Source organism: Hyaloscypha bicolor (genome assembly GCF_002865645.1).
Source record: "Hyaloscypha bicolor E unplaced genomic scaffold K444scaffold_113, whole genome shotgun sequence".
Classification (NCBI taxonomy): Eukaryota; Fungi; Ascomycota; class Leotiomycetes; order Helotiales; family Hyaloscyphaceae; genus Hyaloscypha; species Hyaloscypha bicolor.
In genome coordinates this window covers 463,789-476,683 of record NW_020194615.1, presented here as the reverse complement: position 1 = coordinate 476,683, position 12,895 = coordinate 463,789, and the positions used below count along the sequence as shown (strand labels likewise).

At 46.4% G+C, this 12,895-nt stretch overlaps 5 protein-coding genes across 5 annotated transcripts; 1 reads left to right on the top strand and 4 right to left on the bottom strand.

Annotated features, from left to right (window-relative positions):
• Positions 1 to 284: 284 nt before the first annotated feature.
• Positions 285 to 2,544, bottom strand: K444DRAFT_653776 (Homogentisate 1,2-dioxygenase; the record flags this gene model as incomplete). Its single annotated transcript, XM_024885897.1, has 6 exons — positions 285 to 526; positions 643 to 863; positions 1,038 to 1,171; positions 1,297 to 1,399; positions 1,529 to 2,063; positions 2,217 to 2,544. 6 exons carry the CDS (start codon positions 2,542 to 2,544, stop codon positions 285 to 287), a joined length of 1,563 nt encoding a protein of 520 aa, XP_024734750.1.
• A 646-nt stretch (positions 2,545 to 3,190) lies between these two features.
• K444DRAFT_691318 (L-Aspartase-like protein) lies at positions 3,191 to 4,969 on the bottom strand. Its single transcript, XM_024887789.1, has 2 exons — positions 4,679 to 4,969; positions 3,191 to 4,611 (listed from the first exon to the last, which is right to left on the bottom strand). The coding sequence occupies exons 1-2, from the start codon at positions 4,826 to 4,828 to the stop codon at positions 3,322 to 3,324; spliced, it is 1,440 nt and encodes a 479-aa protein (XP_024734749.1). The 5' UTR covers positions 4,829 to 4,969; the 3' UTR covers positions 3,191 to 3,321.
• A 356-nt stretch (positions 4,970 to 5,325) lies between these two features.
• K444DRAFT_592647 (thiolase) lies at positions 5,326 to 6,752 on the bottom strand. Its single transcript, XM_024878257.1, has 4 exons — positions 6,578 to 6,752; positions 5,893 to 6,530; positions 5,435 to 5,836; positions 5,326 to 5,381 (listed from the first exon to the last, which is right to left on the bottom strand). The coding sequence occupies exons 1-4, from the start codon at positions 6,719 to 6,721 to the stop codon at positions 5,342 to 5,344; spliced, it is 1,224 nt and encodes a 407-aa protein (XP_024734748.1). The 5' UTR covers positions 6,722 to 6,752; the 3' UTR covers positions 5,326 to 5,341.
• Positions 6,753 to 8,477: 1,725 nt separating this feature from the next.
• Positions 8,478 to 10,327, bottom strand: K444DRAFT_644315 (3-oxoacid CoA-transferase; the record flags this gene model as incomplete). Its single annotated transcript, XM_024884946.1, has 7 exons — positions 8,478 to 8,665; positions 8,725 to 8,764; positions 8,819 to 8,916; positions 8,971 to 9,309; positions 9,376 to 9,762; positions 9,813 to 10,007; positions 10,063 to 10,327. 7 exons carry the CDS (start codon positions 10,325 to 10,327, stop codon positions 8,478 to 8,480), a joined length of 1,512 nt encoding a protein of 503 aa, XP_024734747.1.
• Positions 10,328 to 10,709: 382 nt separating this feature from the next.
• Positions 10,710 to 12,684, top strand: K444DRAFT_653773 (alpha/beta-hydrolase; the record flags this gene model as incomplete). Its single annotated transcript, XM_024885896.1, has 9 exons — positions 10,710 to 11,065; positions 11,112 to 11,120; positions 11,170 to 11,210; positions 11,267 to 11,330; positions 11,380 to 11,473; positions 11,525 to 11,597; positions 11,647 to 12,005; positions 12,056 to 12,310; positions 12,361 to 12,684. The coding sequence occupies 9 exons, from the start codon at positions 10,710 to 10,712 to the stop codon at positions 12,682 to 12,684; spliced, it is 1,575 nt and encodes a 524-aa protein (XP_024734746.1).
• Between the last annotated feature and the right edge of the window lie 211 nt (positions 12,685 to 12,895).

The following is a 12,895-nucleotide window of genomic DNA, read 5'->3' as shown; positions in this document are numbered from 1 at the left end:
CTGTTCACATCCCTTCATACTTCCTTTCCTCCCATCCACTCGTTCAATCTTCCCGAATCCCCAATACCACAAACAAACCCTCCTTCGAAGTCCCAAGCATAACCATCAAACACCGCCAAGAATCGAGTCCGAAGTGGACAGACAGCTGAGATAAGAAAATGTCAAACGAATGCAAGTGCACCCCCTCCATCACTTAGCACCATTCTCTCCCATCAAAAAACCCCCATCCTCCCCCAACTCTTCTCTTTTTCATCCACATCCACATCCTCGCACCCACATCATACTCATTGCTCGAATCTTCCAATCCTCGGATCATGATAAAACTCCACCCTCTTCCTCGCCGCCTCCTTATCCTCCCGAACCCGCTCGAGCAAATCCTTGATCCCAGGATACGCGCTGAATCTATCAGGCAACTTGTCCCACGCCCTCGGGTCCGTGCCCTGCGAGTGCAAGGTGCCGCACCCGCCGCGCGCGTATTCGGTCCACAGGAAAGTACGGCTGGACTCCACCATGATGGTCATTTGCTCTGTTCACTCGCATTAGCCCCTGTCTCTTTCTTTCCCTTTCTTTACCCATGGGGGCAAGCCCCAAAGCCCCCGTCCTCGCGGTAAGGGAGACGACATAAAACGAAACGAAACGTGCCTTCAAGGATCCGCCGACATCCCATCTCCTGGATGCGCATCTCGTTCACATAGCCGTCGCTGAAGCCGCCATGCGGCGTGTGTCCGCCTTCGAAGGAGCCGCCGCCGGGCTTGAATTCGTCGCTGCGCCCGAGACCGTTGCCGTAGAGCGAGGCGAGGAATTCGGACGCGCTGTTGCGGTGGAAGTAGGGCAGGCGGAAGGTGTTGGATGCTACGTCCCAGCTGAGGAGAATGGCGTCAGCGAGGTCCGAGAGAAACGAGGTAGTTCATAATCTGGAACTCGCGGCCTTGTAGGAAGGAGAGCGAGTGCCGCGAGGAAGGGAAGGGGGTCGGGGGCTTGCCCCCATGAAGAGAGGAAAAGAAGTGGGGAAGAAGGGGAAGGGCGAAAGGACGTACCGGGGTCCAAACCACAGGAAGTCAGCGAGAGGTGTGTTGGGGTCCCGCGACTTGGCGGTCAGCACGGTGTTGATTGAGGGGTCGGTGTGGTCGATGGACGTGCTGTTTTGGGAGGAGAATTTGGTGAGGTCGTACTTTTATATCATTATTAGTTTGGGGGGATGGAAAGGGGGAAAGGTGACAAGGGAGGGAGAGTGAGAGGGGCTCGCTCCTTGGGAGTGAGGACAGACGGGAAGAGAAAGTGAAGAAAAAAACATACTTTGTAAGGGATGACGTTCCCGTGCCAGGCTACTAGGTCGTAGGGGCTGTGGTCTTGGCTGATTTGGTGGTAAGTGCCATTTATCTTACACACAACTTTCCAGCTGTTCAGTTTTTCGTCAGCATTGCTTCATTTCACCCTCAAAACATCCTCCAACCAAGTTCCAAAACCAGCTCAAGAGACGCTCCAACAGGGGGGGCACACAACCAACAAAGAAGAAAACAAGACTCACTCAACCTGCAACTCCTCATCAATCGCCGCAACCGGAAACAGAAAATCCCTCGGATTCGCCAGTCCATGACCCCCAATCGGTCCCAGATCGGGTAATTCCCACATGCTGCCCCACACCTCCGTGACATAACCCCTCGCCTCCTTCTCCCCCTCGGCAAGATCAACACTAAACCTGACTCCTCTCTGCACCACAAAGATCTCGCCCGGTTGGAGGAAGAGCTTCCCGAATTCGGTCCGAATGTCCAGATTCCCCTGCTGAGCGCATAGGAGGAAGTCACCGTCGTTGTTGCAGTAGGACTTGTGGTGGGGGGTCATGGAGCTGTTGAGCGTGTAGACGTACAGCGCGATGCCCTCGCGGATATTCGGGTCCCCGCTGCCGGCGAGCGTGTGGAGACCAGTTATGAAGTCTGTAGGTTGCGAGGCGGGCGGGATGGGGAACGGCGTCCATTCTGCTTGTTGAGGCAGCAAGGCGACTTTGGGGTTGATAGAGAGGAAGCAGTTTTCTATATTTGGGGAGGGGAGGGGTGTGTAGCCGCCTGCGTTATTCTCAGTCAGTAAAAGTTGAGTCCCAGGGTTGGAGTTGAGATGTGGCGAGGTGAACCTCGTTGTTTTCTCCGTTTTGTTTGTTTCGGTGTGGAAAAGGGGGTGCAGAAATAGTGGGGAATTCTGGGGTAAAAAGGGGGGCCTACTATGCGCAGCCGCCGGTCTCACCCTATACATATACGTGCTAAAATTTGCATGTCTAGGCGCCGCAAACGCGGAATACGTGATGCCCTCCGTGTACAGCCCGAACCTATTTTCCTGCGGATTATTCTGTCCAGCTGGGAGCGTGCCGGGGATGACTTCAGACTGATGGCGGTTGCCCCAGCCTTGTAGGTACTCATAGGGATCGTGAGCGCGTGTTGGCTTGGAGCGCTGGAGATCAGTGTAGTGGAAGACTTTTTGGGGGTCTGTGGCGGGGAAGCGAGGGACGATTACGTAGCCGCCGCCGTTTGCTTTGTCTTCTTTGTCTGCCATGGTTTGATTTCCTTCTTCTTCGATCGTGACCAGTGTAAACAATCGATTCTCACATTAAGCTTTGATTGTGAAGTGAAGTTGGAGAAAGGACAAGGAAGAGAGAGACGATTGTTGAAAAGTCGGCAGCTCTCACATATCCCAAGATAAAGACATGGTCCAAGAAATCTTTCAGCCCATGATTAAGAGCTAGTAGCTATATAGCGCTGGTGGGGCGGCGGTTGGTGTGCGTGTGGATATGAAACACTCCAGACATACGATTGTGGGGACAGGGAGTGCGGCAGCAAGACCACGAGGCATGGAAAACATCAAGCCCCACGGTAACAGAACACTCGGATCGACCTCCCTGCCGCACGCCAGTCCATTCCAAATTTAGGCCCCTCTTTATCAATCCCAGGTTGGGAATCGTCCGATTGTGGGTTACGCTGGCGAACGTTAGGCTGCGGTTTGTGAGGAGAACTGTGGAGAGAAGCTCCTCCCCGGGGTGCGAGGTCGTGATTGGTGGGGCGTTGTGGCATTCAGCCTTGGGGTTTCTGTACTGCCACCCGCAGCGCTGGGAAAGAAGAGGAGGTTTGGAGTTGTTCGGATTCCCTTTTGTGGGTTCATTGGGTGTTCGCACAAGATTGGGAAATAGAAGAGTGTGGAAGCTGGCTAGAAGTCTTGCCGCAATATTTGCCCTGATTGGTTCGGAGCGGCTCTTCGTACACCCTGGATACAATACCGGTATCCCTGAAGTTCCGGAATGAAGTCGATTTAGCCCGATATGATGGTATTTTTTATTTAGTGACTTTTAAGTGCCAGTACATCATCCACCATCTGCTGTGAAGCTCCAAGGTAGTTGAAGGGATCACAGAGTGATCGCAACTCGCTCTCACCGAGAGAAGAAGTAGCCTCCTTCTTTTTCATCAGGCAATCGAAGAGTGTAGATTCTCCTTCGATTACCTCTTTGCATGCTTCATACACCACATCATGAGCCTTGCCTCTTCCAAGATGTGGAGCAAGTCCCATCATGACTGCCTCACCCACAATGAGTCCTTGTGTGGAACGCAAATTCTTCCCCATCTGTTCTGTATTAACCACCAACCCGGAGAGGGCAAAATCAGCTTGATGCAAGGCACCCACGGCAATCACAAAACTCTCTGGAATTGCCACCCATTCCAAGTGCCATGGTCCAGAAGCTCGCTCGAAGTCCGAGACCATGCCATCAAGTACCAACCCTGCATTTGATCTAAGTATCTTGGAAGCAGCCAGAATGACTTCACTCGATATTGGATTTCGCTTTTGTGGCATGGTTGAGGATGCACCTCTGTGGGGTACGAAAGGCTCGGAAACTTCCCCGTATTCGTTAGAAGACATGATTATCAGATCGAGTGCGATCTTTCCAAGTGAACCTCCGATAAGTGCAAGGAAGTTCACAATCTCAGCAACGCCATCGCGTGCCACATGCCATGTGATTGAGGGATTGACAAGGCCGAGTTCTTTTGCCAGCTCTTTCCGTACTCTCAGGCCATCATCTCCATCGCCCAAGGAGGCAAGCGTTCCAGCTGCCCCACCATATTGCACCAGAAGTGCTCTTGGTCGTAATTGTTTCAGCCGTTCTTGGTGTCTCTGCAAACTTGACAGCCACACTGCACATTTATAGCCGAATGTGACTGGAAGGGCATGCTGTAAATGTGTCCTCCCAGCCATTGGCGTATCTTTATATTTTGTAGCCAGCGTTTCCAGACTGCTGCGGACATCCGCAAGCAGTCTTTCCACAATATCCAGCCCAGTCTTCATCTGAAGTACGCTGGCGATATCCATGATATCTTGTGTTGTTGCTCCCCAATGGACGTATTTTCCAGCCTCCTCATCACACATTGATGAAAGCTGTCTCACCAGTGGCAAGATTGGGTATCCCACAATCTCCGTCTCTTTTCGAAGTCTTTCGAGGTCCAGTCTCTCTCCACTCACCATTGAGGTGATCGACTTTCCAATATGTCCCGGTATGATTCCACATCGCGACTGAGCACGAGCCAAAGCTGTCTCTGCATCGATGCACCGATTGATGTACGCTGTATCATCAAAAACCTGCAAAATCGTTAGCAAAACTTCCCCGGGCTCCAATTACATGCTCCAAGGTGGGGAAAATACAAACCTTCCGTATCTCGTCCGTCCCAAATAAACTTCGAAATATTGCCGAATCTATGGCACTGACGGACCCCATATTTCGTCGAAGTATCGTGGAAGGTACCACGAATCTTGAGCGAAGTAATGGAGTGCGGAGGAGAGCACGCGACAAGAACATTCTGCTATTATTCTTGCTTCCGAATTCGGACGCAGCTCAAGCCAGCGAGGTGGGGGTCAGCAGCAGCTTTCGAGGAAAATCTGCAGCCCGCAGAAGCCCAATGGATGTGATTCTTAGAGATTGGGGTAATTTAAAGCTGACCCTGCCCACGACGACGTGCCAAATAGGAGAGGGTCACTCCGTTGTAGAAATTCTTTGTTGATTGAAGCCGAACTTGCGTGTGGGAAGGTGGGGCTTTCAGGGTCGTGACACAGCGTCAAGCCTTCCGCGGGCAACCCCTGAGCAAGCGGGTGCGGGGTCGATCCTCTAATTTCCAGCCTGGAAGAAGACGTCAGGGTGCCGAAAGCCTGGACTTGAGTGGGTTGCACAGGTCGCGCATTGGCCTTGAGCATGGTGCTTGCTTTCAGTGAAAGTATGCTTGCCCGACGTCAAAAGAGAAATCGCAATCGACCAAGGGAAATAAAAGCCACAATTAACAGATAAAATGAGAATTGATACTGAAGTGCATTTGTTCTATTCTCGAATAAATAATGAAGCCACGCCAAGTCCAGTGCTTCATCAAAGTTAGCAAACTTTCTCTGAAAATCTGAAGATAAACAAACTTACCTTGCACACATACTAATGACACCCACCTCTTTACCATTACTCTGCAACTCATTGAACAAAGTAGCCGTCTGTCTGGCCCCAGTCGCTCCAGTGGGATGCCCAATCGCAATCGCCCCACCACTGGGATTGACTTTCTCCATGTCAAGTCCCAACTTTTGTATGCAGTACAAACTTTGACTTGCAAACGCTTCATTCAGCTCGAAGAAATCAACATCCTTTAATTCGATTCCAGCGTATTTAAATAGAGCAGGTATCGCGAAGACGGGAGAGATTCCCATTTCGTCTGGAGCGCAACCTGCAACTTGTGTTCCGACAAACCTCCCCATGGGCTTCAGGCCACGCTCTTCGGCCCATGACCGGCGTGCAAGAATCGTTGCAGCTGCTCCGTCCGAGATTTGAGAACTATCCACCATCAGCAAGCCTTCATATTTATCCCATTAGCTGGCCAAGAAACTCACGAATTCCCGGCAGTGCTACCACCCGTATCTTTGAAAACAGGCTTCAAAGACTTCAGCTTCTCCAACGTCAACCCACTTCTAATCCCATCATCCTTCGCCACCAAACTCTCACTCTCCTCCCCCGTTTCTTCATTCTTCACCCTAACAGTCACAGGAACAATCTCCTTCTCAAAATGCCCACTTTCCCTCGCACGCTCAGCCCTTCTATGACTTTCCAGCGCAAAAGCATCTTGTGCCTCTCTTCCAACCCCGTATCTCTCTGCCACATTCTCAGAAGTCGTACCCATAGGAATCAAACAATCCCTCGCATCTTTGACAGGAGAATTCCGCAGATGCGGAGACACATCTTGCGGGACACCTCGAGAGCCATAGTTTCGAGACATGCTTTCCACCCCTCCTCCTAATCCTACATCGATCTGGCCAACCATGATAGCGTGGGCTAAATGAGTGATGGCTTGGAGACTGCTCGAGCATTGTCGGTTGACTGTGTGGAATGTTGTGGAATTTGGGAAGCCGTAATGGTTCAGTGCCATGCGGCCTGTTTTCGCGAAGCCTAGCTCGGCGAGGACATTGCCGATGAGGACGTCGTTCACATCTGCTGGTTGAATGTTTGCTCGTCTTACGGACTCGGCCATCACCTTTCAAGGTCAGATAAGATTTTGAGGGGATATATGGAGAAGGTTACAGGTCCGAGTATATCCTCTGGAAACGCATCCTTGAATCCTTCTTTGAAAGCTCTTGTCACCGGACTTCTCACCGCTGCTAGTACCACAACATCATTCGGTGACTTCTGTGTGATCTTGCGTGCTACAGTGCGGAGTGTTGCCATCTTATCACTTTTGCCAAGCTTCACCTTCAACTCCCTCAAGATACATTTGAGCACCAAAGTCGGCAAGAGTGAAGCATAAGTCACCAGGAATTAGAAATCAATCAATTGCGAACCAATCATTTCAAATAAAACCCACCCATTTGAGGGGAAGGGATGCCTGAATGTGGGGCTTGGAGGTATGGAGGGGTGACCTCGTAAATTCGACCCCACCAATGCGCACTGCACTGTAAAGATTCATCAGCCTTGCCGCAGAATCTCATAAAAAAATCCCTTCTAACTACCAGTCATCACAATGTATCAAATATACCTTTTTCGCAGATGGAGCAGGGTAAATTTATAGTTCCATGGTTGGGTCATATGTAACTCCGGTGGTGAAGTTTATGATTGACGGCCGCGGTGCGGGGTAACCGAGATCCAAGGTCAACGCACGCCCAAGGTCAATGCACGCTCAAGTTTACCCGAATACTCGATATTAAATACTTAATTATTAAATAATTACTAATTGGAAAAATAAATTTCTTTAAGTTCTGTAAAGAGAAGAAGCCAAAGATTTAATATTTTAATTTTTCTTAATTAATCTTCAATTTTTAATAACCTTAAACTTAGCTTTTATTAAAATATTAAAAAACTTAATAATTTTAATTTAATATTTAATAATTATATCTATATAAGTTCTTTAAAGTTAATATTAGTAAGAATGCTTCATTATATATAGAAGTATAAGTACATAATATAAAAAGTTTATATTATTATATATTACTTATAAAATTTTACTTTTAACTTAAATTTTTAAATAAAATATTAAAAATTCTTAAAAGAAGCTTAAATTAAGAAATAATTAAAGAATTATATAATAAAAGCTTTCTTATATAAAACTTACTCAAAATGGTTATATTTCTTATATTAAATACTTATATAATTTGTAATTTATTATAATATAATTTAATAATATAAATAATTAATTTCTGCTTTTAAATATTATTATATATTAATTTGTATTTAATATATTCTTTATTTTATATTCTTTACTTTATATAATATTATAATATTATAAGAAAAAATAATTAAAAATACTTTTATTTATCTTTAATTTAATTATTTTTAATAAAAAAGAATATGTTTTTAAATAAAATATAAAATATATTTTATTTATTTATTAAAATAAATATTTCTTTTATGTAATTTAAAAGCGTAATATATTTAAACGTTTTTATTAAAACTTTTAATAAATAATACTATTCTTTTATTAATAATAATATTTTTAAAAAAACTTAAAACTTTAAATAAATTATATTATTATATTAATATTTTACTTAAACTTTTAATTAGAACTGTTTTTTATAATATATTATTAATATAAGATTAATTACATTTATTATTTTCTTTCCTTTTATATAATTATTTTATAAATATTATATATTATTAATTTTCTGTTTTTAGCTTTAATATAAAAGAAGCCTTTTATATAAATTTTAATTTTTTTATATTATAATTATCTTTGAAAAATAGTATACTAGTAATATAGAAATTTTAAAGTTAATTAGGTTATTAGCTCCTCATTTATTAAAGTTCAAAATTCGGGAGTTTTGGTGTAAAATGACCGTGCGTTGACTCTGGTCGTGCGTTGACCTTGGATCTCGGTTAGCTTCTCCAAAGACTTCCATTTCACCTCATGCTGATATAAATTTTCTTAATTCACACTTCTCTGCACCTCCATAATTTCAATTGTTTCCCCGTAATAATTCTCCCTTGTTGTCTATAACATAGCCTTCAGATCAGGTGATACCTTGAATGGTGCCTCAGTCTTCGCCTTCACTTCTTCAACCGTCACTCCATCCGCAACCTCAATCAGTGTCAACCCCTCTGTGGAGTCAACATCAAACACTGCTAGCTCGGTGATAATTCTTGAGACGCATTTTTGGCCCGTTAGGGGGAAAGTGCAGGCTAGTAGAAAGTAAGCAGAGCACTTGGAAGTCTAGACGTAAGGTGGAAGGAGTACATACCAGTCAAAATCTTCGGATTGCCTTTCTTATCGACATGATCCTAGACATCCAGTCAACAAGCTGATGGAGTTCTCAATAAGTGCTGAAATCTTACCATAGTCACTACTACTTTCGTCTTGGTAGAGTTAGCAACAAGATCCATAGCTCCTCCAATACCCTTGACCTTCCCAGGAAGCATGAAATTGGCAAGATCTATTCTCAACCGTCAGACTAGTTTTCTCGATGCCAATGACAGGAAACCCTCACCTCCATACATGCCCACTTGCAACGCGCCCAGCATAGTCAAATCAATTCTGCCCGCCCGAATCATCCCAAAACTCTCATGGCTTCCAAACAGACTCGCACCATTCGCAAGTGTAACAGTTTCCTTCCCCGGATTAATCAAATCCGGATCTTCTTCCCCAGGAGTAGGATATCCTCCCATCCCAAGAATACCGTTTTCGGATTGTAGGACGACTTCAATGCCAGGCTCGAGGAAGGCGGGCGTGATGAGTGGCATCCCGATACCGAGATTGACATGCATCCCATCCTTGAACTCTTTCGCTGCGCGCTTGATGATGCGTTCTCTGCTGGTAGCAGCACCGGCTACTATCGGAAAAGTCAATCACTCACTCCTCCTCCACTTTCAAAACTCGGATGGAGAAAACCTACCCGCATCCTTCAACTCCTCAGGACTCTTCCTCAACGTCAACTTCTCAATCTTCTTCTCCTCGGTACTTTGTATAACCTTGCTAACATAAATCCCTTGCAAATGCACATTTTCAGGCGCAATCTCGCCGACCTCAACAATCTGATCTGCCTCTACCAGCGTCACCTTAGCATTCTTCCCCATACACTCATTGAAATTATTCTGCGCTTTTCGAAACTGACAATTGCCCATTCGATCCGCTTTGTGCACTTTGACGAAGGCATAGTCGCCGAAGATGGCTTCTTCCATTACGTAGGCTTTTCCGTTGAACTCGCGGGTCTCTTTGGGTTTCGACATGACCGCGACGGTGCCGTCTTTGTTGTAGCGGACGGGTAGCTCGCCGGTTTGAACTGGAGAAGTAAGCCGGGAAGACCATGTCAGTGAAGGCCTGGAGCTGTACCAATTGTTCCATAAGCTGCGGGTGTGTAGAATGCTGGCACTCCTGCAGCTCCTGCCGCACACTTCTCTGCCATTGTACCTTGAGGTGTGAGTTCGAGGGAGAGTTCGCCTGTGATGTACATCTTCTCGAATGCCTTGTTTTCCCCAATGAAGGAAGCTATCATTTTGCTGATTTGCTTAGTTTCCAGCAGCTGTCCTGCATTATCTCATCAGTCCAAACCCCTAACCTCTAGTGTATTTGGCCAACTCACCAAGCCCAACGCCAGGCATCCCAGCATTATTCGACACCACCGTGAAATCCTTTAAATCCGGTCGATCTCGCAGTGCATTAATTAATGAACTCGGCACCCCAGAGAACCCAAATCCGCCGACTAGGACTGTAGTACTGCCTTTCATGTCCTTGATTGCTTCCTGCGCGGAGCCGCAGATCTTGTTGATTGCTCTCCTCGCCGTCGAGGATGAGAACTCCCGTCTGGAGCTCAAGGCTCTGCTGACGAGTAATCGTGAGGCCCTCATTTCGTCCGAAGTTCTCTCAACAACTCCTCAGGGACAGAGATGGATCTACAGTTATTCAAAATAGAGACTTTGAAGCTTCTTGAAACAGTGCTCACCGATATCGCGTCCAGCTTCCCTTTGCAGGGCCCCACGATAGGTAAAAAGTGAAGTTGTTGTCGGCGAGGTGCGGGGCATGACTACAGGGGTTTCGGGTACCCCTCCACTCCCGCTACTGGTGCGGGGAAGAGTTTACCCCATTATTATCCTGGCTGTGGGGCTACTGCCATTGGACGGCAACTTTTCGGGGTCTTGAAGCCGACATTGAGTCTAGGGGCTGACCTTTGTGTGAAGTCAGTAAAAGATACTCCGGACAAGGATTTCAAAACAGAAAAGGGTTGTGAAAATGGCGACAACAACGTTGAACCACGAAACGCTTGGCCGAATGCGGGGGCTGCTCTCTGAGGACGGGAGAACTGTGCAGTTTCGGGGTATCAAATATGCTTCCATACCGGGGAGGTGGCGAGATCCTGTGCTCTTGAGCCAGAAGCTTGTTGAGGGAGGAGGGGAGTTCGATGCAACGAAACATGGGCCATCTTGTCCTCAGCATCCAGCTGGCTTTGCCTACGATCTCTCTTTGGTAGGAAATGTTACGTTGGCGAAGGAGAATGATGAGCAATCGGAGTTCGAATGTCTTAATTTGATTGTGGTTGTTCCTGTTGAGAGTTTACGGAAAACTGAAAGGCTTCCTGTCATGGTTTGGTACGTGTTGTCCTGGACAAGTTTGAATGGATGCTGATTGGTCTAGGGTTCATGGGTCAGTTCTTGTTGTTCCTTTTGGTTGAAGTATTCTGATGGGTGTGAAGGGGGTCTCTATCCGTTGGGAGCAGCACATGGCCTCAGTATGGTAAGTGCATTTAAGTGAAATGACTTGCAGCCTGTGTATGGGCTCATCTGAAGCAGATATCTCCAAATTTATTGCAAAATCAGTCGATCTTGGAAAGCCTGTGATTGGAGTCTCAATTAGGTGAGCCTCAGACTGATCTTCCGAGGTATTTATCTTTCTAAATAGTTAGTTATCGTCTTGGCATATTCGGTTTCCTGGCTTCAGACGAGCTCCAGACGTCTGGAAATTATGGTCTGAAAGACCAAGCATGTGCCTTCAAATGGGTATGCACAGATCCGCGAGTAGCCATGTTGTCCAAATTAATGATGAAATAGGTCAAGAAGAACATATCTGGATTTGGAGGGGACCCCGCAAAGGTCACGGCTTTTGGGGAGTCAGCTGGATCCAGTAAAGTCCCCTTTGGAGTAATATCGCTGTCTAGGCTTACAAGATACAGTCTTCATTTCTAGCCTCCTACTCACAAAAGAACCGCTCTTCAACAGAGCATGCATGATGTCCGGTGACACAACATTGCGAAGACCACGAACAATGGAGTGGCAGAACACTCACTACCAAACCAATGTTAAATTGTTAGGTCTCGAAAATGCAACTGCAGAGGCCCGTAACGCAGAGCTATATAACATGAGTGCGAGTGAGATTACAGGAAGGTTGCCGGCATTCCAGCATTGGAGTCCCACTGTTGATGGACTGTTCATTCCTGAGGAGGTCACTTTGGGCGTGCTGTCTGATGCGAGGAATCCAGCTGGGAAGCCAGCATGGTGTGAAGCTATTATGGTCGGAGATGTTGAACATGACGTGAGTCGCACCCTGCAAATTTAGTGGCACCTGGAATTGATGTCACGCAGGGAACTTGCTTGAAAGCTCGTATCATGGACGCTCCAAACGTTATGAGCAGATTGGAGAATGCTTTAACTGCTTCCCTCGATCCGCCCGAGGCCGAAATACTTCTGAAGAAATACGGGCTAGTTGGAAAGCTGACTCCGGCGCAGCAATATGCTGGTTTGTTGAATCTGTCGACAGACCTTAGATTTCACTTTCCTGTTTTGAAAGTCGTTGAGGGTTGGGAACCGAGCAAATGCTTGAGATATCACTTCCATCAGGTGAGATCAAACGTTTTCAGCCATTGAGTTGATTACTAATATAATTGCAGCCAAATGAGATCGACGGCACTTATAAAGGGTTCGTCAGCCATGAACTTGACGTCGCGTATCTCCTTCAAAACTTTGGCTCCGCGTTTTCTGCCCAAAGTCAAGAATTGGGAAAGAGGATGGTGGAGGCTTGGGTTGACTTTGCTTATTGCATTGAGATTAATGGAGGGAGAGGTGATATTTTGGTCATTGGGCCAGGTGAGGCATTTGGCTTCATTGATGAGAAAGAGTATGATGAGAAGTATCGCGGTGGTCGAGGAAAATTGTTGCATGAAATTGGGTGGGAGAAATGCTTCAAACTTGGGGAATTATTACAGGGAGTATAACCAAAACATGGATTATTTTCCATCATATCTCCCGTCTTGAGCATCCTCGGAAATTTTGAAGTGCACTAATTTTCGAGGGTAAACCCGCTAAGCCCCAGGCCTCTCAACAGAAAGACATTCAATCTCTCTCGTCCTTTGTCCAAAATGAGATGAATATCAAATTTGAATTGAGTTCAAACAGCAATTTTGGTACAACTTAGCTTTCTCTCAT